The sequence below is a fragment of the Myotis lucifugus genome, unplaced genomic scaffold (assembly GCF_000147115.1).
Source record: "Myotis lucifugus unplaced genomic scaffold, Myoluc2.0 scaffold_137, whole genome shotgun sequence".
Classification (NCBI taxonomy): Eukaryota; Metazoa; Chordata; class Mammalia; order Chiroptera; family Vespertilionidae; genus Myotis; species Myotis lucifugus.
Genome location: NW_005871185.1, coordinates 2,493,971 through 2,520,869, shown reverse-complemented (window position 1 = coordinate 2,520,869; position 26,899 = coordinate 2,493,971). Strand labels below are relative to the sequence as shown.

General features: G+C 40.1%; 2 protein-coding genes across 9 annotated transcripts in view; one reads left to right on the top strand and one right to left on the bottom strand.

Annotated features, from left to right (window-relative positions):
- Window positions 1-11,171, top strand: part of CCDC80 (coiled-coil domain containing 80) — a 35,617-nt gene extending 24,446 nt beyond the window's left edge. Inside the window, exons 6-8 of the mRNA XM_006094452.3 lie at window positions 6,774-6,877; window positions 9,647-9,727; window positions 10,659-11,171. Of these exons, the coding sequence (XP_006094514.1) occupies window positions 6,774-6,877; window positions 9,647-9,727; window positions 10,659-11,005 (532 nt within the window). The 3' untranslated portion in view covers window positions 11,006-11,171. The remainder of the gene's footprint in view (window positions 1-6,773; window positions 6,878-9,646; window positions 9,728-10,658) is intronic.
- A 5,670-nt stretch (window positions 11,172-16,841) lies between these two features.
- Window positions 16,842-26,899, bottom strand: part of SLC35A5 (solute carrier family 35 member A5) — a 34,118-nt gene continuing 24,060 nt past the window's right edge. For 5 of the 8 annotated variants that reach the window (XM_023758676.1, XM_023758677.1, XM_006094450.3 and 2 more), the window contains one exon: window positions 24,130-25,568. In XM_023758676.1, coding sequence (XP_023614444.1) covers window positions 25,500-25,568 — 69 coding nt within the window. In that variant the 3' untranslated portion in view covers window positions 24,130-25,499. Of the gene's footprint in view, window positions 17,143-23,700; window positions 23,720-24,129; window positions 25,569-26,899 lie in introns of those variants that run through there. The other 3 variants (XM_023758678.1, XM_023758679.1, XM_023758681.1) reach the window with 3 other exon arrangements.

The following is a 26,899-nucleotide window of genomic DNA, read 5'->3' as shown; positions in this document are numbered from 1 at the left end:
CCCTGTGAGGGTTACTTTATTCAGTCAGTGAATTTGGAGGGCTTTGTTTACAACAATTGTATTTTACGTATTTATTTATTAGGCCCCTTCTAGTTTCAAACAGGATTTGGAACACTGTGCTTGATTTTCTGCTTCCTTCCAACTCTGCAGAGAAAACAAAAGCCCTACCAGGACCTCAGAAGGAGCAATCTTCTTGACTCAGCTCCCTGGTTCCCCGGGGAGGGCTGTTTATTGCAAACTGTTGTAGGGAAGCTCTTTTCTGTACACACAGAAAAGAATGTAAAAAAAAATCTCTTCATGTCGTTCCTTCTCTACCCCTTACTGCATGTTGCATAAAAATTCTATAGGGCCTTTGGGGCCCTAGGAGGTACAAAGCTGCACCAATTCCACCTACAACAAGTAGGCTCGCCCAAACTGAATCGTGTGGCGGAGGGGCTCCTGAAATGGAGCAAGCCTTTCCTTGGAGGCTCGGTGTTAACTGTGTTTCACTCCAGGCAGAACTTCCTAACTTGTATCTATAAAACACATTCTCCATCAGCAAGTCAGAGAATCAAGAATTCTATGACGTGTAAATGATAATCTGACTTCCTCTAGATTCAGGAAGCGTGGGCCTCTTAGGAGATAACCTCATGATGTGTAAAGAGCATAGGACTTAACATTCATCTAAGTTTTGGATCTGCAATTTACTAGCTATTTTGCCCCTATGTTTCTTAATTAAAAATCTCTCAGGGACAAATGAGAATAAAGATAATAAGTAGCCCTACATCTATCCCAAGGTTGCTGTGACCACTTTCTGTATGCTCACCTGTGTCAAGCACTTCACCTTCTTTTGTGGGTTTAGTCTTCACAATGATCCAGGGACCTATATACTATAACTATTGTCATGTTGCAGATTAAACATCATGGAGAGTAAGTAACTTTCTCTCATCACTCAGCTAGTGTCAGCTCTAGGACTCCGTGGCCCCAGGATAACCTGGCTACCAAAGTCCACATTCTTATCTGATACTCCTTTTGAAAATATGAAATGAATGATTTTTAGTCTTGAACCCAGAGCCCAGAGTTTGAAGTGAAAGAAGATCATCCTAAAACCACAGGATTTCAAAGCTAAAAGGAATCTGAGGTTCTTCCTTCACCCAGATTTTCAGTGCAGTGCAAGGACCTGGAATGGAGATGGCAAGTGCATGCCTCCACAGGACCAGACACTCAATTCCGCCTTCATGCCACTCTCTCTGCTGAGAAAGGGCTCAGGACTCCACAGGCAAATGGCTTCTTGTTCAGTCCTGGGGCCACTGAAACATCAACTTCTGATCCCAGGTCATCCCTCTAGATGGCAGTGACTTAGAAGAAGAAGAATAAGAGCTTATGGTTGTTCTCAAGGAGTTTTTTAAAAAGTATATTTTCCTTTTCTTTCCATTTCTCCTTCCTTCCTTCTTTCCTTCCTTCTTTCTTTCCTTCTTTCCTTGTAGAAAATATTCTTTAAAAGTTTGCTTTTAATTTTAGTTCTCCCTTAAACATTTAAGTTAGACTTTTAAGTCTTATAATGTATATATATAAAAGCCTAATATGCAAATTGTCCCCTCGGGAGTTCATCCGGGAGACTGGGAGTTCATTCACTCTCTATGATGTGCGCTGACCACCAGGGGGCAGCGTGGAATGATGGAAGGCCCCAGCTGGCAGCCAGAAGGTCCCGATTGGCTCTGATCACTGGCCAGGCTTAGGACTCTACCCATGTACAAATTTCGTGCATTGGGCATCTAGTTCTATTTATAACTTAGGAAATTTTACCTACAGTTTTAAGGGGCTTTGATAATGTTTGACCTTGCTTAAAAACTCAGTTATTAAACAACTTCATTATTTCAGATATTCCACATTTAATATATTTTTTAATTGCTTGAAATAAACAAAGAATTTCTGAGAACTTAAATGACCCATAAGTTTAATAAGTTAATCTTGTAAACACAGTGAATCTAAAGTTCTCTCATATGTTCCAATAACTGTGTACACTTAGTGAGATTTCCACTTAAAACCATACATTTACAACTATTACTCAATTACACATTCTACTTTTGAATTTTAAGGACGTCATTTTATTAAAGTCAAATTATCTTAAGTTTCACAAGAACATAAATTATATAAAGAAAACCAGGATCTTCTTAGAAATATACATTATTACTATGACTTTGATTCTTCAAAAAAATTCTCTTTTTAATTCTAAATCAGGACTAAAAGATGCATACTTTCTGAACCATCCTAGTAAACTCAGGTTGCCCAACCTCTAAAACAGACAGTTATCACAGATGTTATTTATAACCAAGGATTTGGGCCAGCCATGACACTATCAGCCACAGATATCATGAGGTCTTCTTCTTACCATCCCCAGGCAGAATGTTTTTTTTATAATCACTATGTCATAGGTTTTAAACCTGAAAAGAAAATCTGACATTATCTCAATTTTTTTCACTCACAATCTTGCAATGCTCATCCATATTGGTCACCTATTTGAATTAGTTTTGTCTTTGATTCTTAAGACTTATACGTACATTTTGTATCTAAAGTCTTTTGAGCTGGATGGGGCCCTACAATATGTAATTATATTTTTTTATAATGTAAGAGCCCCTATGGGCTCTTATATTTATTACTATTTCAGGAAGGTACATTTCTTATGGATATTCAGAATGGTATATGATCATAATTTGAATATTCTATGGGTGTACATGACCGTGGTCACAACTTAGAAATCACTGTGCTGATCATTATCATTGGTCTTAAAAATTAAAGTTCAATAGTATATTACTTAAAAGCATGAGAAAGATAGCCCAGAATTTAATTTCTGGTTTCTCCACTTATTAGTTGGGTGATCTTGGGCTGATTAGTTAACCTCTTGTGTTTTAGTTTTCTCATTTAAAAATTAGGGCAATAAGTGTATCTATTCTTAAGGTTGTTATAAAAGGTAAAATCAATACTAAAGGTAATGATGGCCCAGAATCTAGCACAAAGTGAATAATCAATAAATGCAAGCTATTAGTAGTATTAGGACCAGTTAGTTAGCTCCTAGTAAGAGAATTTTGTCATCAAGAGAGAGGTGAGGAGAGGTGAGAAAAGGAGATTTAGCAAATACCTCAGTATTAAAACCCAGGCAAAGAGAACTGAAAAAAAATTTTTTTAACTAAAAGTTATATAAATAAATCAGTATCCAAATGGGAATTTTCCTTCAGATTTGCTGAGTTGTTGGTGGGTCTATAAAGCCTGGTTTCAGCTGACCAGACTCTAAGCCAGTCTAACCTTTAGCGACACTAATTTGGTTCAGTCTATAATTACTTTTCTCTGACACAGAAGCCCCAAAGAGTGGGCAAATGCACACTAATTTTGGTTAAGAGAAGCAAACACATCCATAGCTCATATAATTTTTATTTACTGAGAAGCTAAAGTGACAGAAAAAACAAGTTGTCCAGAATAAGGATCTGGATCACGCACGCACATCTCTTGTTACATCCTATGGGCGCTATTTCCTTCAGTGTCGAGTTGGGGGCTTTTATCTTCCTGTGAAGGGCTGTGGGAGAAGAAAAATCATTCCTTAGGGGAAATGACCTTCTCTTGGTGTGTCTGGGACACGGAGTCTCAGACCCCATCCCTCTGCAATCAGGACAGCCGACAGCAGGGCCCACAGGTAAACAAGTCAAAATATACCTCACCCAAAATAGCTCCCTGCAGGACACCTTAGGCTCTGTGTGAGGCCAGGGTGGCTGGCCTGGTTTGGATGCTGGCAGTGGGGTGGGGGGGGGGCGGGGGCAGCGCTGATCTGGCATGTCTCCTAAGGAAGCAGGGAGTGTGCAGGAGACCATGTTTGTGATCCGACAGCAGTCACTGGTCCTTTTCCCAGGAAACCTTGGACCGTCTCAGATGCTCCTCTCTGCTCTTCCATGCCAAACACATTCATCTCCCTATCCTCAGTGGAGATTTTAGTTTTTCTTTTCCTTTGAAGAAAAACAAGCAGAGGAAGCGAATGTAATGTCACAGCAAGCAATTCTTGGCGAGCCTTGCTCCAGGCATCTATTCAGAGGTTGTATTTCATCAGACTATCATTTTCTCTCATTCACCCAAACCACTATTCCCCCAAGAGGCCATTTTCTTTGGGTTGAAAACTCTCATGTTCACTCTGAGGCTAGAAGGGGCACAGGGAGAGAAGCAATGAATAAAATAAGCTGGATTCCAGCTCCGTGAGTACACTCACAGCCCACAGTTGCCTACACTGGAGGCAGAAAGCAAAACCCCTTCTCCGGTGAAGGCGGAATTTGAGACAACTCCGTGCTGTTGCCGCTTGGCTGCATAAGCTCTGCTCACGCTCTCTCCCTCCTCCCCTCTCAGGGACCCTGGCAGCACCAGCCAAGCATCAGGATCACTGAGGGTGGTAGGTGAGGGATACCAAGGCCTTGGAGCCAGATAAATCTGTATTTTGCTACCACCTCTTAGATTTACTAGCTAGGCAAGTTACTTCACTTCTCTAAGCTTCATTTTGTCATCTGTAAAATAGAGACAATACGTTGTGTGCTCACTGACTAACGAGGAACACATATGGTGTAGATGCAAGTGAGCTGTAAAATGATACAAACACAAGGGTTAGATCAGTTATCGTATGGCAGTGTGATAGACAATGTCCAAGGCCTGTTAATGGATACACTTCGACATATAGGAGCTGGAGGTGAAGACACCATCTATATCCATGTCATCACATGGGTAACTTACATTCCTGAGCTCTGGTTTAGTTCTTATAACACCTCTTTGAAGTAGATGCTTTTTTTGATTCTAGAGATAAGGAAAAACTGAGACTTAGATGAATTGAGAGATGTGCTTCAGGAACCCCAAAAGTAGCAGTGACAAAGGTTTCCTGGCTTTTCCCACTATCTACTGTGTTGGAGCTATAATAGCAAAAACAAGTTTACTATCCTAATATATAAAGAGCCAGGGTCTGTCACAACCTAAACATCTGGACGGACGACCGAACACCAGACTAAGGTCCCGGCTGGCACAGCGGGAGTCAGTCCTGGGTCCCGGACGCCTGTGGCACGGAAGCAGGAGGGAGCTGTGGGCCCTGGCCACCCACAGTGTGGCGGTGTGAGGGAGCTGTGGGAATGTAGCCATGCTGCCATTAGACTGGCCTCTGGGTCCCTCCCCCAACCCACAGGCTCTAGGGAGCCAGAGCCATGCTGTGATCTGGGAATCTTGGTCCCTCCCCCCGCCCGCAGGCTCCAGGGAACTGGAGCCATGCTGCGATGGTACTGGACCCTACCTGAGGGGTCCCAGATTGTGAGAACATGCAGGCTGGGCTGAGAGACGCCCCCCGAGTGCACAAATTTTCATGCACCGTGCCTCTAGTCCTATATAATAAAAAGGTAATATGCAAATTGACCCTAACAGCAGAATGACCAGGAATGACTGGTCGCTATAACACACACTGACCACCAGGGGGCAGAAGCTCAACACAGTTGCTGCCCCTTCATGGTCAGTGCACTTTCACAGGGGGAGTGCCACTAAGTCAAAGCCGGCTCATGGCTGGCCAGTGCAGCGGCGGTGGCGGGAGCCTCTCCCGCCTCAGCTGCAACACTAAGGGTGTCTGACTAATGGCTTAGGCCCGCTCCCTGGGGGAAGCAGGCCTAAGCCGTTAGTCGGACATCCCCCAAGGGCTCCCGGGCTGCCAGAGGTATGTCTGTCTGTCAGTCAAACATCCCCTGAGGGGCCCCGGACTGCAAGAGGTTGCAGGCCAGGCTGAGGGACCCCTCGAGTGCACTAATTTTCATGCCTCTAGTATATTCTAAAATCCTATGGCTATAGGTTAAGTTCCATTCTAGTTCATAGGGGTATTTTATAAGTGTTGGTTCTTACTAATGGGATAGGGTACATTTTAGAACTGTGCTTGCTTCTGGAGAAACCATTAGATACTGAGGAAGGTAAATAAAGCTTTGTTTTGCCAGGAATCCTCCTTGACCCTTTAAGCCACTTCCCCATTTTCCTTCTTCCTGTCACCTACTTAAAATTCAGTTCTCTTTTCCTATTCTATTTCCCGTTCATATAATTATTTCTTAACCCCCTCCAAGCCCTAGGGAACTCTACTTGAACTTGAATTTTCCTCAGTCCCCTTCTGATTCCTTTCTAAAAAAAATAGTTACTATTGAGAGTATTACAGATGTCCCAATTTTCCCCCATTGCCCCCCTCTATTCAGTTCCTGCCCCAGCCTAATCCTTCATCACCCTGTTCTCTGTGTCCATGGGTAATGTATATATGCAATGTAAGGTCTTTGATTAATCTCTTCCCGCTCCCCTTCCCTGCTTCCCTCTGAGATTCGTCAGTCTGTTCCATGTTTCCATGCCACTGGTCCTATTTTATTTGTCAGCTTATTTTGTTCATTAGATTCCACATAGAAGTGAGATCAGATTCCTTATTTCTGTTGCTACAATAGGACATACAATTTTGGCCAGTCCTCATTGCATCTGAGAGCTGTGTCTCTTCCTGAGTGACTTCATCAGGCATAGTGGCCAAACTCATGCCTGACATACCATGCAAATGCCACAGTAAGCAGACTGTGAAGTTACAACAGAAAAAGTACAAGAAATGTGCAAATGCAGTTTAATGGCTTTGAGGAGCTATCAGGCATTTCTGAGTCAGTGCTTTTTATTCTGGGCATAGGAAAATACCAACAGCCAAAGTGACCCTGCTTCCTTGCACTATAACCTCTATTGTTTGAAGCAGTCATTGTGGCCTTCTGCTTCTTTTCCAGATTCCGATGGAGGAGGCGGTTGCTGGTGATCTCTGCTCCTAATGATGAAGACTGGGCCTATTCACAGCAGCTCTCGGCCCTCAGTGGTCAGGCATGCAATTTTGGTGAGTGGGAAGCCTCGTCATCTCTGCCTTCCCACACCACTCTCTTCCTGCTCAACTCTAAAATGAAACATAGAAGCTTAGCTCATTCAAATGTTCCCCAGTCCAGACTGTAGATTTCCAGACACTTACTCAGTTATATTGAGTATAAAGTTGCTTTCAGACTGGAGCTTTAGTCAACTGGGATCTATTTTTTTTTCCTCTTAATATTCTCCCCTCTCAGGTTCTTCATTAAAGTGTTTGAAAATACCAGCTGCTTTACTTTCAGTGATCTGTATTATGTCATATATATGTCTCAAGACCATATCTATTATCATTTACCTAAGTTATGATACTCATCAATTACTTAGGTAATTCTGGATACTTCACAAATTACATGTCTTTTGTACAACAGGAATGGTGTTAGGAATGAATGTATTAATTGAAGCACATTATACTAATTTGCCATTCCTTTAAAAGGGCACCAAGAGATCTGTTAAACAGAACCTTATTTTTAAGACAAGCAGGTAATAGAGAACTATTTTTTTGGAGTGAATTGCCCAGTGTTTTGAAAATTAATGCGCCTGTATGTGTTTTACCAAACATTATTATTCTAGTGATCTGATACAGCTAATATCATTTTGAATGTGGACATTTAGAAAGAAAAATGCAAAGTACATAGAACCACGGAGATAATGGCAATTCCAAAAGTTGAAATCACAACTCAAGGCTCATTTAAGATATACCTCTGCAGAGGAAGAGTTTTTGAGAGTTCTGGGTGTGGGGAAGTAGCAGGAGCCACTGTTTTAAAAAATTATTATTGGAATCAGCATTATTTTTAGTCTTCTGTTAGGAAGGGAAATCATTTGTTATACAACTGTACTTGATTTATTAAAGGGGCAGGGGTGAATTTTATAAAGCACTAACAGAGCCTGGATCCTTGCTATGTACCAGTTAACTGTAAATTAACTGGTAACTATAAATACATTTCAGTTTTTATTTATGCTCCTATTATCATGGTTAAAATTTAAGACTTTATATCAACATATTTAAGATTTGATTGTGACACTATTCTTAAGCATATTTTAAATTATTTATAGCTACCACTGGTGCTAGAAAACAGAAGTTCCTAGAGTAGTTAATGACCCTTCACAATAAGAATATAAATAAAATCATGACTTGTTAAGTTTCTAAAGACATCTTTGCTGCAGCTATTAGGTGATGGGGTTTTTTTGTTTGTTTGTTTGTTTTTTTGTTAATCCTCCACCCTAGGATATATATATATATATATATATATATATATATATATATATATATAATTGATTTTTTTTTTTTTTACAGAGAGGAAGGGAGAGGGATAGAGAGTTAGAAACATTGATGAGAGAGAAACATCGATCAGCTGCCTCCTGCACACCTCCTACTGGGGATGTGCCCGCAACCAAGGTACATGCCCTTGACCAGAATCGAACCTGGGACCTTTCAGTCCACAGGCCGGTGCTCTATCCACTGAGCCTAACTGGTTAGGGCCCTAGGATATTTTCCATTGATTTTTAGAGAGTGAAAGGGAGCGGAAGAGAGAGAGAGAAACATCGATGTGTGAGAGATAAATCAATTGATTGCCTCCCGCATGCGCCCTGACCAGGTAGCGCCAGGGATGGAGCCTGCAACCAAGGTACGTGCCCTTGAATGAAATCGAACCCAGGACCCTTCAGTCTGAAGGCCAATGCTCTATCCACGGAGCCAAACTGTCTGGTGTTTTTAATCTCTGCACACAGAGCCTAAGTCACATTACTGTAGGCAAACTCTTGTTTATAATATACAGGAAATGTGAACAACTCATGTGTTTCAGGAATAAATTCATGATCTTCCTTTCTGGAAACACAAGTCAACAACACGTAGAACATGATGTTTTACTTCTCTGAGAAGAGTAAAGACCACAAAAACTTTTTTGAAATAATACTTTGCTTTAAGCTCCTTCGTAAAAGAGACCTCCCAAAGCTGCTTTCAGTTTTCTCCCCTGGACAATAAACACCGACAGTACTCATATTATTAGTCCCAGGTTATTACTCTGACTAGGCTGGAATCTTGTCTAAGCCATGAGATCTGGAGAGAATGAATTGGCAGCCGCCTGGCCCTCCTGTTTCTTTCTCCTGAGTTCCTCCATGTGTGCTTCATCTTCAAAAGAATTCCAGTGAGCTGCCAAGGCATGACCTCTCCTTCCTGAAACTTTAGCTGAGGGTGGGAAGCAGGCTGTGCTTGCCTAAGTGTGACCTACCCTTTGAATCCTCTAAATAAGTGATACGAACCTGCCTTTTAAGCCACAAACTTTATTCGGGGAAGCCAGAATTGTTTCTTTAACAATCACAATGGATAAGGTCTCCAGTCTTTTTTCTGAAAGCAATCCATGTAAGTTTATGTGACTTTTTTTCAGAACACTAATCAGTTTAGATGATCTTAGATATTTTAATGTTCTGATGACTTCATTTTCGTTTTGTCATTTAATAAAGTCAGAGTCACAGTTTTAGAGCAAATTCTTCTATTTTAATATAAAAAAACCAACACCCCCCCAAAGCAAACAACATCTGATGCTGTTAATTCTCAAAATCTACAATTGTAGAAGTATTTAAGTATTTTATTATGGAATAATTTAAAAATAGATTATTCTACCTAATCAGGTTATGTTCTATATTCTTTTTAAACTTAGAGATTTTAATGGTCAGACACCGGTGTTTGGAATTAAAAGATGATGTAGAGTCCTTTTCCCTAATTCTATGGCTTTCTTTTTTCTCTTAGGTCTGCGCCACATAACCATTCTGAAGCTTTTAGGCACTGGAGAGGAAATTGGGGGCGTCTTAGAACTATTCCCGATTAATGGTATAGTGTTGTTATTTTATAACAATTAAATTATGTTGAATTTTATGCAAACAGTGCACATAAGGGTGTGTGTGTGTGTGTGTGTGTGTGTACGCGTATGTGCACGTGCGTGCCCACACAGTATGTGTGTAGAGGAAGGGGAAGTGGAGTGAAAAAACTAACATTGTTTTCAATGTAAAATTACTCATAAATGATAGTAAAACTATTTACTTTATTAACTAGTAATATTTGACTGGTTTACAAAGCATTTTCATCTATGTTATCTCATTTAATCCTCCCAATGGTACTGTGAGGCCCATAGGTTATATCTTATTGATTCTCTTTCAACAGATGAAGACATATACTAAAAGGCTCCCAGAAGCTGAAAGAAAATGACTAGTAACTAAAGATTTCAGAAGGCATATCCAGTCCTTCCTTCCAAGATCATGCTCTTTACACGAGAAAATGTGTATGAAATCCAGGCACAATGCTGGACAGTGTCAATCACAGTAGTTCAAATACATTTACCCAATGCTTACATGATTGGTGTTTTTCACCTTTGACAATAAAATAAGCTTTTTAAAAATACAGACAACAGCATCAAAAGAAAAACTATAATTGCAAAGAACTAACTGAGCTAATTGGAAATAAACTTAGAAATGCAAACAATATCATCTTCGTTAATCACAAATCTTAAATAAATTGATCTTGCAAGGATTAAATTAAGGGACTGGTTTTATATTTTTAACATTCCTATAAAGGGGACATCATGTGCACAGCAGGGACATTTAATTTTTAGTAGGAAAAAACCCCAGCAAACTTCTTTAATTGAATCTTGAGCTAAAGAGAATAGATCATGGGTCCCCTCTTCATTCTCACTGTGATTTCTTCTCACTTTGTTTTCCTGAGTGCTCTCTTTAATCCACTAATAATTTTTCTAATTCTATTCTAGGGAGCTCTGTTGTTGAGCGAGAAGACGTACCAGCCCATTTGGTTAAAGACATACGTAACTATTTTCAAGTGAGCCCTGAATACTTCTCCATGCTTCTAGTTGGAAAAGATGGAAATGTAAAATCCTGGTATCCTTCCCCAATGTGGTCCATGGTGATCGTGTATGATTTAATTGATTCGATGCAACTCCGGAGACAGGAAATGGCCATTCAGCAGTCACTGGGGATGCGCTGCCCGGAAGATGAGTATGCAGGCTACGGTTACCATAGTTACCACCAAGGATACCAGGATGGTTACCAGGACGACTACCGTCACCATGAGAGTTACCACCATGGATACCCTTATTGAACAGAAATATGTAACCTTAGCCCCAGTCAGTTTCCCCTTCATCTGTTAAAGCCACATGTGGCCAGCTACGTAAAGGAATTCTGTCTACATTCCACACTGCCCACTACATTCCCTTCCTTTTTCTTTCTGTGTTCTTCCAAGATTAAATAATAGCAAACCTTGGTCACTCATGAGTTGTTATTGAAGCCTTAAGTCATAAAGACATTTGAAATAAGTATTTGTTTCTCTAACTGGAGGGGATCTGGTGCTGAACAATGGTTACTGAAAATGGATATTTTACTTCTCTTACATGATGGACATGATTTGGAATACAAAATTCTATAGAATAAGTATTTATGTCTGTCTTCTACTTTTTTAGTATTCATTGGTAAGTGAAAACTATGATCAAGAAAATTAAAGATCACAGCACATATTTTCAGGACACATCTGAACAACTGGGGAAGACAGAAGGGATAGTTTCTTAACCTTTTTTGAAATCTCCGTCTAGAAATGATTAAGATGGCTCTGCTTTCTTCATGGTGTTATTTTCTTTCATGAAGCCTGATCCCACAGGAGTCCATTGATACTGGCTACCAAACCAGAGAAGGCACCTAAACCAGCCTTCCTATTATTGCCACTTCCCGCTCTGTTGATGTCATCTTGAGTGTGAGATGGAGCAGGGACGAGGAATCCTTAAATCAGCAGCGGACTCTGACCCTGCTGCTAGAGGGTCACTGACAGAGTTCCAGCAGGTACCATGGACTCCCTGGCATGGAACACCTTGACCCCTCACCGTTGACCCCTGTACTTACTTGCTAATGAGCCTGTTTCCCCACAGGACCTTGTAAAATAAAATTACAAAGAAGGAGATTCTATCCAGGAGTTCTTTTGTGCTGTCAAAGGCAAATGTTACTATATCACAGTGGATAATATTGTAGCTGGAGAACAAAAATATAATCCTTTTCTTTGAAAAATAACATTTGTTTTTTACATATGACACATAAACTAAATACTTTCCTTTCCCCCTTCCTTCCTTGTTTCCTACTTTTCTTTTTACAACAAACACACACACTATTACCAACTAATATCTATGAGCTGGCTTTGAGGCAGTCAGTCAGATTCCCAGGCTGACAGTGCCAGCCTCTATCAATAATGAGATGCTTATTTTTTGTCACTGCTAATAATAACTAATTCTCCAAATAATGTTTGTGTTGGTTATTAACTCTAATGAGCAAAGATATCAATAACTGCATTTCGAGGCACATGTGAATGTTCCCTATTAACTCATCTGTGCCTATTTGTACAAATCTGTCTTCACATCATCTGAACTTTGTTACAATTACGGTAAAAATGGAAATTGTGACTACATGAGTTTGAGAAAATCTCTTGTTTTGCCCCTCATTCTCCATGAAGACCATTCATTCTTACCTGTTATACAGGCAACTGAGGTCCAGAAAGTTCAAGTGACTTTAGAACACAGTTCTCTTATTCTGTAAATTATGCTCCCACCACACTCCTCTCACATGGTGAAGAGCTTTCCTCCTCCCTCCTTCCAGAACAGCCTGTACCAGCTGCTAGAGACGTGCAAGGGAAAAAGCCAGGTTGACGTATGTTACTCTTAAATTTATGCCAAGATGAAGCACAGCTTAAAATTGCCAATAAAAATGAATTTCTTTACCATCGCTTCTGAAATAATGTAGGGACAATGCTTAAGAGGCCCATATAGTCTCAGTTTTAAGAAATATGATAATGAGGGAGTTTCATCTCCCAAAGAAATGAATTTAGATAGAAATAGAAAACTTACTTCTAAAATAATATCAAATAAGGTTGTAGATCCTACAATCAAAGAACAACAACCATTTTTTCATAAGCTCAGATTACTTTTTCAATCATTCTTCTGATTTTGGTTGCAGCCTGAGATTAGTATTAGCAATGTGTCTAACTCTCCTTTCTCTAATGAGAGGGGCCTAAAAATTATGGGTCATCACTTGGAGCACTGTAGAATTAGCCACAGCTCAGCAAAAACCCTGAAATACCTTCAGAGGAAAGTGCTATTGGTAAAAGTCCTCAAATTCTACAATCTGGTAAAATACAAAGTATTCTCCAGCAGATAAGAAAATTGGATATTTAGATAACATGAATCTCTCTGTCTTCTGGGGGTATAGATCACAGAGTTTGAAATCTGGGTATTGTTTTTCTGTAAAAGTATTTCTTTCAAAACTAGAGCAACAGAAAAAATGATAAGGATCAAAAATTATCATTTTTTTAGAAAGACTGTGGAATTATGGTATTTAAAAAGAAAAGCACCTGGTTGAGTTAGGGAAATCTGGATGATCCTGAAAAGGACACAGCCTTGCCAAAGTCACTGGTTGTCACAGTTCCCTTCCACGAATTTCAATAGTTGTTTTTTTACCAGAGGAATCCCGGGTTCTGAGGTGAATATTAATTCAGCAGAGTTCCTTCCCCTGCTACAGAGGCAGGCTGGTGAGGTGCAGTGAAGTCCGTGGCACCCTAATGATCTCATTTTCTCGAGGTTAGCTAATAATGAAACTCACACCTTCTCAACTTTTAGAGCATCGAGAATAAAAATAGCTCAAGACCAGAGAGGATGGTAACCTCAGTGGGCCCAGATTGTTGATCTCAGGACTCAGTCATGTATGGAGATTACAGATAGAGAGGCCTCTTGAAAAGAAACTTTGTCCATTGCTCTGCCACCACAAATTCTTCTTTCCCTGTTGATTGCTTTCCTTTTTTCCTTTCTCCTTGGCTGCTCTCTACTTAATGGGTTGGGGTGTGTAGAGAGTGCGGTGTAGTTGATGAATATTCTTCATGGCAAAAATGAAGCACAGTTAAAATGCTAACTACTTCTCTTCAATTCTCTCAAAGTTGGTGCAAAGCTCCCAATGCCAGACTTTCTCTGAGTATTGTACATGTGATCATGAGCTCAAGAATCAAGGTTATGGAGGTGTTTTGTGTTGGTCTCAGCCTATGATAGTGCTGCTGTCAGCTAGGAATGCCTGAGGCACTCACCTGGATCCATACTGTGGTGGCAGCCCCCACAGATATTTCCCTGAGCAGAGCCAATGTTGTGGCCTTGTCCTTATTATGATTGCAAGATGCACTTCAGCAACACCCTCAGGGAGTTTTGAAAAAAGCTAGTTTATTACAGGTCCTGGAACTAGGTCACAGGAAGAATGGGAACCAGAGGTTTTGAATTTATTGGGGTCAAAGATAGGGTTTCATGGGTTCACACCTTATTGGTGAATTTAAAACGTAAGAGCAGAAGTTAAAGTGCAGGAAGAAAAAAGCAGGGTGACTCAAGTGATCAGTTATCTAGGTCATCATGGGCTTTCTACAAGGGGGACTTCAGCCCTGGCCAGGGGACTCAGTTAGTTGGAGTGTTTTCCTGTACACCAGGTGGTGGGCTCCATCCTGGTTGGGACCCATACAGGAGGCAAAGGATCGATGTTTCTCTCTTACTAGTACTACATTGATGTTTCTCTCTTGCCACCTTTCTCTCTGAAATCAATACTAAAAAAAAATCCTTGGATATTTAAAAAAAACTAAAAATAAATAAATAGGAACTTCATGGGTAGGCAGCTGGCTCTTTATTTAGTTATGTAGTTGACAATATGTGTATTCAAGATGGATGTCTTCGAAATGAATGCCTTGGTAAGCCAAAGTTGTTATCAAATAAGTACATTACAAATCGAAAAAGCTAATTGTCAGGCACTTTCACTACAGGTAGTGAGGGGCAAAGAGCCAATTGTAACAGATTCAATGGGTGTCCTAGAAAGGCCACTCGTCTTGGGAAAACTGCTGGTCCTTGCTCTGCCATGTACTTACCTGTGACACGAGATGAGTCACTTTACCTCTGGGCTCAGTTTCTTATCTCCAAATAAGAGACTAGATATGTAAGTTTCTGTTTAACTCTGACATTTATGACTCTTTCTTGACCTTTAAGGAGTAGGCTGCTAAGCTCAGAGGTTTCCTGTGGTCAAAATGAATTGAATTCCCAGAGAATCCAGACTTCGTAGTTCAGAAATTCAGTTTCAGATGTTTAGAGGTTTGGGGAAAAGGTATTAGATAACTTCCCTGAGTTCTTCCCACCATAGTGCGCTGCTGCAGCTGAATCAAGGAGGTCATACATCTAACAACAGAACCCCTCATCTGCTCCTTAGAGCCAGACTGGAATTCAAGGAGGTCATACATCTAACAACAGAACCCCTCATCTGCTCCTTAGAGCCAGACTGGAATTTCCAAGGACATTCAGGTTGGCAAAGGTTGTGAGCATCCTGAACGCTTAAGGAGTCCCTCCTACAAGGCACAGAGTTTCCTAACTTGGTGACCACAGGCCTCATCTGTTGTCCTGAAGCTTCAACAAACTGGGAAGTGAAAGGGCCCGCGGGGCTCGGCGCGCCTGGGCGCCGGGATAAGGCGGTGGCAGCGGGAAGTTCCTGACCGCCTGGAACAACGTCAAGTACGGTTGGACAGTCAAAAGCCGGACCAGCTTCAGCAAGATTTCCAGCGTCCACCTCTGTGGCCGCTGAAAGGGCGAGATCTCAAACCTACGGACACGTGGCCCCCGCCCTTCCCCGCATTCTCAGTGAAGGGGCGGGGTCTGCGCCCTCCATCTTACCCTGGGTCCTCCATTTTTGGGCAGGGCCATGTGCTCGGCAAAGGCTTCTTCCCGGAAGAAGCCTCTGCTAGCCACACCCAGGATTTCTCTGGACTAACCAATGATAATCAAGGGAAGTGCACGCCATCACTATGACCACATCCTGTGTAATGAGACACCGACTCACGCCTGGCCAATCGGCGGGGCCCACAGTCCCCTCTCCCGCCCTTACTCCACCCCCCTTATAAAACTCCTGGTCCCATCAGGCTTCTCCCTCTCTGCCACTTGCTGCTGCGTCAGTAAGGAGGGTAGGGGAGCCAAGCCCGGGTTTGAAATAAAGGACTCTTTGCTTTTGCATCGGACTGGCTGGCTCCCTGGTGGGCTCTTGGGAATCTTGAAATCTGGGCATAACAGGAAGACCCTTGCTGACTGCAGAGGCCTTAAATATTAGTGCTTTCTTCCTAGAAAGCAAAAGAATGGTCCTCCATCCTTCAATCTACGGGTGGATTCATGTGATAAGGAGGCTGGGTGAAAAGATGGGGTGATTTTAAATAGATAACACTGATCCTGGGAAAACTTTTATTTGGCTTTCCTCTTCCCCCATAAGCACCCTTTTCCTCTCTCCTGGCTCTTTCCCTCTTTCTCAGGCCCCTCTGTCATGACCCATTCTGGCCCACGGATGGCTATAACTGATTAGGTGTAATTGAGAGCCTGAAGGTGCCACTCTTTCCAAGGATATCGGCAATGCAAAAAGGAGATCCTTGAAGGTGGGAGGGAGAGACCAGCTTGGCAAACCCTTTCTGGAAGATTGCCAACCCCTGGAAACAAGCCTCACTTTTTTTCCTCCAAAACTTAGAGAAAGAGTAAATTCCTCCTGGAGACATCACCTTCACTCCATTTGTCTCCTTCAGTCCTCTTTTCCATCCTTGGCTTGCTTCTGGTCAGGAACACTTTTTAGAGAACCAAATTGGAACAGGGTAGGCAGAGGTAGGTATAGGCCCACATTTGGCAAGACCTGATCAGGAATAGCTGAAAGCCTTGACGTGTGCAAAGAACCATCTGGTCATTTCACTTCTTAATCCAAGTTACTAACTTGAAGGTTAGACCCAAGTTGTATGGTGATTCAAATATTTATTGTATTTATACTATTTTCTATGTAGTTTGCTAGAAACCAGGAATAAAAACTGAAACAGACATTTCCCTGTACTGACTAGCAAGAACAGTCAAGTACACAGTTAATTATAAGATAGTATCTATAATCAATGGTGTGAGTGAGAGTGGTTGGAAGGGACCAGGGAGAGATGAGTGATGATAGTTCTTCAGTCTTCTGGAGGCTAAGATTATTACATTGCTCTTCCTGTCAGGCTCCACATGATTTGAGCAAGTCCCTCATATTGACTCCATCATCACCATGGTCAGTGGCTCTTGGATACTCATAGTGCAGGCACTTCTTCCCCTGGGAACTTCCTCTCTCTCAAAGATTTAGGATGTCCATGGAAAATGATGGCACTATTAACTTATTCATAAGCACCACCCCTCCCTGAAATAAACCAAAATGAACAATAATTAATTGATAGAAGAAAACTTCATTATGATGGAAACTAGGGAATGCCCTTAATCCTACAGCATAAACTTCAAGTCATGTGTGCCTATTCACCATCCCTGACTTGGGAAAACTGGGCACTAAGAAAGATAATACATCTGTAATCTATTGCCCATGCAAGGACCAGCTGTGTCCGAGAGGCCAAAGAGAGGAAACATGGCTATAGTCTGTCTTTTTATCCTCCTTTTGACCCACTTAGCTTCCTAATCGAAGGAAGGAGGTTGGAAGGTAAGGAGGTTGGGAGGTTAGAGTTGGCTTACAACTAGTTGGCTTACAACTAGACTGGAAAAGCTCTGGCTTCACCTCCATGGACATGAATATGTCTGGTTTTTTACTCTTGGCCAAGATAAGGGCAGTGGGATTTATGATGTGCCGTTTAGACTCTGAAACTACCCTGTTAATCCCCAATATCTGGCCTGATAATGGAAGTAAACCTGGCTAATTTCATGGCCAGAGAGGCATAACTATCCTGGGAAATTCCACTTTGGGCTCTCCCAAAGTCAAGTTTCCTCATACAGCTCTTGGTCGTGTGAGCTGGAGGCCATGGTGAGACCATGATCTGTGTAGAAACAAAGCCCCGGTAGCTTAGGCATGCAGTCTCCTCGGCCCCCATTGTCTGCACTGCTGCACTATATCCTTCCCCTCTAAATGACAGTCTTCTGTGAGTGTGCTCTGTGGAGTCTGGTGAGCCTTTTCAGCATATGAACTTGGGAGATCCTTTCAGGGTGACATGTATAAACTTTACAAAATTTTACAAAATAAGAACTATTAAAATATTTTACACAGTGGATTAAATGTATATGAGAATACATAAAATATTATATAAGTACATAGAGTATACAAAGTATACATAGAGTTAGAAATTCTAGTAGCAAATTTCACAGCTATAGAGAAAGCTTGTGTGCTTTTATGGAACTTCACATAACCTGACTTCTCACCAAAGCAGGGGTTCAATCTAGAACAGAAAAACATACTAAATCTCCAGTGATGACCCAGCTTCACCAGGAGGAGGCAGTATTACCCCTATCTTTATGGACTGACCCTCAGAGCAGGAGTTTCACCAATATAGAAGAAAAGTACACATCTAGAAAATGTCCTCATTACAATTTTTGTAGTCCCTGCTTCCCTTCCACTTCCTTTAAGCAACTTCCAGCTGTTTAGCAGAACTTCAAAGATGGCACTTGGGGTCCAGGTAAAGAATGATTAGGTAAGGAAGATTCTACCTGCAGCGTTTTGTGGCAAACGTTGGGCCTAATGGGATTGTTACATTTTGTTTAAAGATGAGAACACAGAAATCTTAAAAGAAGACCTTCACAAAAGGCATCCATGCTCCCAGGATTAAAAACAGCTTACCTACAAAGGGAGGAAAAAACTATATCTACACACATATGCACACACTCTCACACATACACACATATATTATACAGCAGGAAAACATTTAATTTCTTGGCATCACTAAATAATAAAAAGATTTCTGGTGGGGGAAAAAAGGGTAACTTGAGAATTATTTTCCAGACAAGCTGTCATTTATATTAAGTGGCTATAGAAAGCAATAAAAAATGCAAAACCTCTTTGAGCAATATGACTAGAAAAAAATTGACAGTAAATAGTTATTAGATACTAGAAAATATGCAAAACCTTAGGAAGTGCATTGGCCAAAACCATTTTAGGAGAAAATATTTATTTATTTACTAGTGTCCCAGTGCACAGATTCATGCACATTGAAAGGAAATTAATTAAATATTTTAATATCCCTATTCATGTCTTGCTAATGAAAAGAAAATAGGATTCTACCGAGTCTCCTACCTACCTACTCCAGGACTTCTGTGAGGATCAAATGAGATGAGGCACGGGAAAACGTTCCACAAACATTTGGTTAAACTGTAAAATGTTTGCATCTGGCTATAAAGCAAGTCGGATTCTGGGGTTTAAGAAACTTCAAGGATGCTAGTTTCTAGGGAGAGGAAGCCGGGCGTTGCCATGTGACATCATTACCTGGTGCCCACAGCCACCATTTCCGGGTGGGCTGGGCTGTGGGTCGCATTTTGCATCATGGGGTCTTGGCAGCATTGGCTGCTATTTGGTGGGGTGTTGCTCCAGGGTGGTGGCGGAGCCTGTGCCCACTTGGGGGAATCCAAGTGTTGGTTTGTCGGCGCCAGGTCTGTGGTGCCATTTATTTTTAAATGGCCAGTATGCGTCACCGGCAGCTCCTGCGTTGAGCGCCTGCACCTTGGTGGTCAGTGCGCGTCATAGCTACCAGTTGGACAGATGGACACTTAGTCTTTTATATATATAGATTTTTAAATATATATTTTTATTTATTTCAGAGAGGGAGAGGGAGAGCTAGAAACATCATTGGGGATCGAGCCCACAACCGGGGCACGTGCCCGTGACAAATTGAATCCGGGACCCATATTGAATCCGCTGACGCTCTATCCACTGAGCCAAACCAGCTAAGGCAAGAGAAAATATTTAAGACAGCTCCCAGCTGAGAGATAACTTAGCATTAAAAAGTTATAAATGAGGAAGTTGTCATGAACAAATTAAGTTAAATTAGCTGAGATCATTGGGATCACAAACTAAAAGGCAAACTATTAATTCTTGAAAGAAAAAGTATATAACATACATATTTAAAAAAATGAACTTCCATATTTCACCTTATCTATGTCAGCACCAAATCTAAGAGGCATCACTATTTTATGTCCCACTAAAAAAGCATGGTCAAGTAAACATTATTTTTTTATCACCTAGAATTTTTATTTTTATATTCTTTTAAAGACTTTAATATATCATGTTGCATTCTTTGATTACACAAAAGGGGAAACTATAAGTTAAATAAATTAAGCTATTTCAAAACATCTAGCCATTTTAAGCTAGAATCTTTTGATGCAGGGTCATAGATGTCTGAGGTTTTCCACACAGAACAGTTCTCTGTACCATTGAGAGAACTGATGATGATGCATTTTTCTTTTTAAAAAAATATTTTTATTGATTTTTAGAGAGAGAAGAAGGAAGAGGGAGAGAGAGAAATATCAATTGGCTGCCTGCCTCCTGCATGCCCCCTACCAAGAATGAACCTGCAACACAGGCGTGCCCTGACCAAGAATGGAACCAGCAACCTTAAAGTTCAAGGGACAATGCCCAACAAATTGAGCCACACTGATTAGAACGATGCCTCATTTCTCTATATATTTTATTGATTTCAGAGAGGAAGGGAGAGGGAGAGATTGAAACATCAGCGATCAGATAGAACCATCCGTTGGCCGTCTCCTGCACACCCCGCAACTGGGGTCGAGCCCACAACCTGGGCATGTGCCCTGAGTGGGAATCGAACTGTGACCTCCTGGTTCATAGGTTGACACTCAACCACTGAACCACGCCAGCTGGGCCCATGCCCCATTTTTTAAGTGAGTTTTGCTGTGGTCGCCAAGGACTTTTTCCAAGCTATTGTCACTCATTTTGTAAAATTTGATGCTGACATGTTCTCGATCTTACCAGGCGGTATCAATGACAGGTTTTCAGACAACCAAGACTCTTATCCTTTGAAATGGTTCTTAGGTAGTTTGTTGAATGAAATATCAAGAATTTATAGTTATCCAGTCAAACCAAAAGCCTACATGTGCAAGCAAGGACAACTTCATCATTACTGCCAAGAGGAAGCAGCTACTTTAACATGCCATTGGCTTAAAGCATCCCAATTTCATAGATGGTAACGTAAAAACATAGGAGTGTGAGAGCAGACCTGGATAAAATTCTCAGAGCTTATTAAGAAAACCTGAGCCCTAGCTGTTTTGGCTCAGTGGATAAAGCGTTGGCCTGCAGACTGAAGGGTCCCAGGTTCGACTCTAGTCAAGGGCACATGCCCAGGTTGCAGGCTCGATCCCCAATAGGGGGCGTGTAGGAGGCATCCTATAATGATTCCCTCTCATCATTGATGTTTCTATCTCTCCCTCCCTCCCCCTTCCTCTCTAAAATCAATTTTAAAAAAGAAAAATAAAACCTGAGAGTTGAGAGGACATACAATAGCTTAAGCTCCTCATCTTTGAGTAAAAGGAGTAATAACTGCATTTTAATTTTTCAGGTTGATACATTTGTAAATAGGGTCCTATGTTTATTTTAAAAAATGTAAAAGCAACTACTAGTAATGAATGAAACTGGAACTGTAAGTGGAATAAATATCAAATACTACAAGAAACTTTAAGATATAAAAATCTGCAAATAACAATAGAACCAAGTATATGAAAACTAGAAATTTAAAAAGAATGACTAAAATCCTCAACCATACTACCCTTTACTCAAAACAGAATAGTTAGAAAATAATTAACAATGCTATATTTTACAGTCTTTGAGGATTGGTGTAAGGTGTACTTACTCCAAGGAAATTTTCTATTAGTTATAAACATGTTCATTAACAAGAAAGAAAATAAATGTATTTCAAGTAGATAAAATGGAAAAAGAAAAATACTTCAGATAATTGGAAAATGCTAAATAACCTATTTTTAAAAACCAAATAGAAACCATCCATACACATAATTCAAAATGACAAAGAAAATATAACTATAGTAAAAGAGAAAATGAAAAGAATTATGAGAATGATTCATAAATTCCTATGCAAATAAATTTGAAAATCTGGGTGGTTTTTTTAGCAAAAGATAAATAATCCAGAGTAAACCAAGAGGATGAGGAGAAAATAGAGAATGGTGTGTGGGGCGAGGGGGGGGTGGGGTGGGGAGGGGGGAGGGGGAAGGGGGGGAGTACTCCTTTAAAAACACCAAGCCAAGGCAATTTTATTGGTGAGTTCTTTCAAAACTTCAGGGAATACATAAAGCTGACGTTTTAAAAATCTTTTAGGGAACTGAGGCCAATGGGATTTGGCAGCTTGACCTACACCACATCCGTACATGATTGTTAGGGACGTGGGTTGATAAATCCCAGCAGGAATAAATGCATGACTAGCAATGTCAGTAGGTTTCCGTTATCTTGGCAAAAAGAGGATAGGGCTGGAAGCAAGTGAAATAGCAAATGAGGACAGAAGCCCTGCTTGTCTGTTCAGGATTTACTGTGAGGAAAATATCACTTCACTAAACTTCATATTGAATTGAAAATTTACTAGTTTTAGGGCTTTGCTTATATTTTATTTTTAAATTTGTGTTGTTTTTCATATAAAAGCGATAAGCAAGAAGTTTGTATTTCATATTACGTATGTATGAATTTAAATAACTGTAAAGTAGAAAAAAGGTCAACACTGAGATCTGTGAGAATATTTTTTTTCCTTTCAAGGAGGAATATATATTACTCAATTTCAGGAAATCTGCTTAGGCTTTAGAGAAGGAAAACAACACTATTTCCTTCGACTGTGACTTTCTCTGCCTCTTCTCCACACTAGAATGTTACGTTTATGGGGAAAGATCAGGACATAATTAAACTAGAGGCCCAGTGCACGGATTTGTGCACTGGTGGGGTCCCTTGGCCTGGCCTGCGGGGATTAGGCCGAAACTGGCTCTCCAACATCCCTGGAGGGGTCCACGATTGCAAGAGGGTGGTTCTCGAGTAGCATACCCTGGAATCGGGCTCCCTCCTCTCTGGTTCCGGGTGTGTCCCCTGAGAACTGCAGCTGCCAAGTCACCACAGCTCCGCAGCTTCTGCATTGAGCAGCTGCCCCGTAGGCCCTGGGGCTTCACAGTCTACTCTAGCTCACAAACAATGGGCTTCCACTTGGAGGTTCAGTGGCAACTGCCTTAGAGTTATAAAGAAAGTAATTCTGCCCCGAGTCTCTCATCTGCACATGGAGCTTGAAAACCTATGGCAGCAGGACGCAGCTGACCAAGGATTTGGGACCCTGGGTCTAAACCACCTTTCCAGCCACATCCTGCTTTCCCTCAAGATTAGGCACATTGTTGGACAGAAGGTTGGTTCTAGGACCAATGACGGAACTGGAACCAGGTCACTGCAGGCCACACTTGTGATCCAACCAAAGGCTATTCAGAAACTATGAAGGAAGCAGATTTAGTACATTAATTGTAGGCCTTAAACTTAGACAAGAATCTAAAAATAGGAAGGGACGTTAGAAATCATTCCAACTTCTATACCAAGAAGGATGTCTCCTAAAACAGTTTAATGACACAATCTTTCCCTAAAAAAATTCAGTGATAGAGAATTTATTACTCCCTTCAGGAAGGCTTTTTCTGTTGAAAAGTATCATTTGTCAGGAATAGTCTTCCATATAAGGAAAGAAGAACCATTACCCTGTAACTTTCACTGTAGTTTGGTTCTTTAGAATAGGAAAGAAATCTATTTTCTCCACACGACAATTGTTCTCTCCAGGTTACACACTTGACACCAAGAGCACCTGAAATGGATATGGTTTCTAGACCTCTCACCTTCCAGTTATTCTCCTTTTAAACCAGCAGTGCTCACTAAGTACTCCTGAAAAGTACCCATCAGAACTTCACATTTCAGCTCCAGCTCTTTGCTCTGTCTCTTATTAATCGGTATGTTTATACTTTGGGCAACACTTGATGAAAAAATGGGTGAAAAAAAGTAATTGTAAATAAGAAAATCAAGCTCCAGAATTAGCGGAATATTTTATGTAATATATTCTATAGGCAATACCTTTGCAAATAAATATTGTAATTTTATCTATTCCATATGATAAATGTTTTTGTATGCTTTATTTCCTTAAAGTGAGGTCTTCCTATACCTGATTTCTCTTGCCTCTAAAGTTGTTATAATAATGTAATCTTCCTGTTCTACAACTCTGATGGGAAGGCATATGATAAGGCGAACAATTTTGCTATTTTCTCAAGTCAAGATCTACTGAAAGAGAAAGTTTTAAAAGTCGTTTGGGTCTCTGCCTCACTCCATTTTTTGAAATTAAAAGTACTCTGCATCCCACCTCACATGACAGAGTGGCAACACAAGACATAGGTTTAATAATTATTTTATTTATAAATTTCCACCAACTCTTGCCAGTCATATTATTCTGCACATCACAGATGGATTATGTAATAGTATTATCTTATGTTCATCTGTATAAAAATTAGGGGAAAGAAGAGATGAGTCGACCGTCGACCGCATGAAAATGACACTGTAAGGTTCACATTCAGTGTCTGGTTCTGTAAACACAATGGCCTTTTAGCTAAAGATAACTTTTATCCCATCACCATCCAGCTGCATGCCCGTGGGCAAGTCACTTGTTTCTTATTTTTTTAAATTATCTATCACTACCTCAGAGTCGATTGGCTGCATGCAAAAATGTTGAAAAATAACATGCACTTGAAATGTGAAATATTATTACTATAAAGTGCTTTATTATTGGCCTTCCTCTTTTTAAAGTAATACTATTCATATTTCAGCAAAAATCATTTGTCTGCAAAGTAACCCTTTTCAAAGGAACTCTTATCTGGTATGATTCTGAAGCCAGTATCTCCACTCTGAGGAAGTGGATATGATATATAATTATCTTAACTTCTGGCTTCTTCTTAGTTCTCCAAAATATAATAATCCAAGAATAATAAGGTCAATCTGAGGGAAAAAAACACAACACATGGCTCAAGTGATTTAAAATACAAGTGATAACTGGTGACTAGCAATCAATTTTCACCTAAATTGAAGCTTATTTATGTAGAATATAAAAAAAGATAATCGCTAAAAACCAAATTCCCTATGAATTCCTAAACATTAAAATTCTGAGATTTTGTTTCTGAAAAATTGCTTCTTTGGTAAAACATTTAGCATAGACTACATTAAACTCAAATCAATGTTGTAGCCAGATGGCAGTCTTTCAACGAATTCTTTTAGAAAGAGTCATGTTGCTTTTTAATTGCAAAATGTGTAGCTTCAAGGGCCTCAAAATTCAAGGGGCAACTGAGGTGATGTTCATAATGATAAAAAAGGGGATGACTTTGGCAATAGAGTAGGACTACATAATTACTAATATCTGGCAAACTGATCTGTGTTTATATATTTATCGAGCACAGCTGCTATGATTATTACAAGGTTTTTGAAACCGTGGCCAACAAGGAAAATAATCTGTGAATATATCTTATTGATTTATCAAGTTCCAGGCCATTAATGCAGTTTCCATACTATTACTCTCATGTCAGTTCCTTAGACCTTTCTGGCCTTTGAGTATTCTAAGCCTTGGATAAAACTGTTTAGGGAGTAGTTAGATATGTGCAAAGGGCATTTTACTTTGGAAACAGTCTTGGTTTATCAAAGTGAAAAGATAAATATTACACATGCAGAAAATGTGAAAACAAGGTTGTGAGACCTGCCACCTATTTGAGTACCAATTAGAAAGTATCTTCATCTGACTCAATGGCATTCTTGGGTTTGGTAAGTCTTTCCAGTTCTTCTCCATCCTAAAAGGAAACATAAAATCAGTCAATAATTAAAACAAAAGTAGAAATGTAGTGTTTTTAATGATTACCAAGGAGAAAGCTCACTCAGAAATCACGGATTTTATTTCATATAATATGGTCAAAGGAAATTAAATAAATACTGAAGTTTTTGGAAAGTTAATTGTAGATGTATAATAGACCATGAAAAACTGAAATAAAACTCAGTACTTGAATTTCAGTTAATCTGAGCATAGTAGGAGCACCCTCTGCTGGTCTTGAAGGCAAATGACTAAAGATTGGAGAAAGATACAAACCAGGACTTGTTACCTAAATTGATATTCTTTTACCTAAAAAGTACAGCAAACAGTGTTATCAGACCATTGGAAAAGGACACTTTTGAATCTATATTCTGGCTGATATCAGGGCATTTGGGACCCAAGATTCTAATTTTTTTATCCGGGGAACCTGTTGTATCACCACTTCAGAAGCAATACTGAAGAAAGCGCCACCACGAACTCAAATAAGAGAGATTAATTTTTCCAAAGAATGAAATGTTCACTGCATAAAGTATTTCATATTTAGTGTTCATGAAAATTGTAAATTTAAAACAAGATTGATGAGTCTATTTCATCTTTTATTTTTAACAAATATTTAACTCCTTGAGTTTCCAAAAGATCATTAATTTGCTAATAACATGACTGACAGACCCTCCTAAAACAATAAGCAACTGGCAAAATAATACTCAGAATAACTGCACAAGTATTTCTCTAGAAAATTTTTTCTCTTCTAGGTTCCTTTTGAAAATTGCCGCCTTCGTGAGATAAACAATGTCTGCCTATCTGGCACATGGTGGTTTATGAAAAACTACAGGGAAAATTAAGGAGCCAGGTTTTCTACTTTTATTTTGTAAGACTTACTAATGTCGAACTTTTCTTATGAAGGAGGCTTATTTCCCCAACAATTGTGGAGTGGAAAAAGTAATGAAGGAGGAGTCAGACCTCATGGGTTTAGTACCAGGTCTTTCACTTAATATCACATTTAGCCCGAGTTTTGCTTCTTCACTTGTACAATTAGGGAGACTGTACAAGGTGATCTGGGAGGCACTTTCCAGTTCTGTGACTCTATAATATTCTAATACAACTAGTGCATAAGGTCCTTGAGAGTGTGATTTATATTTTTTCTAGACCTGTGACAGCATTATCATGAGCCCTTGCACACACATAAAGAGACCAAAAAATGTTTGTTGAATAATTTTTTAAAGTTAAGAGATCTGATACATCCTTTGATAAATCAGCACTGATCCTATTTCTATTCCTGTGTCACCATCCTTTGAATTTGGAAAGAACAGGCAA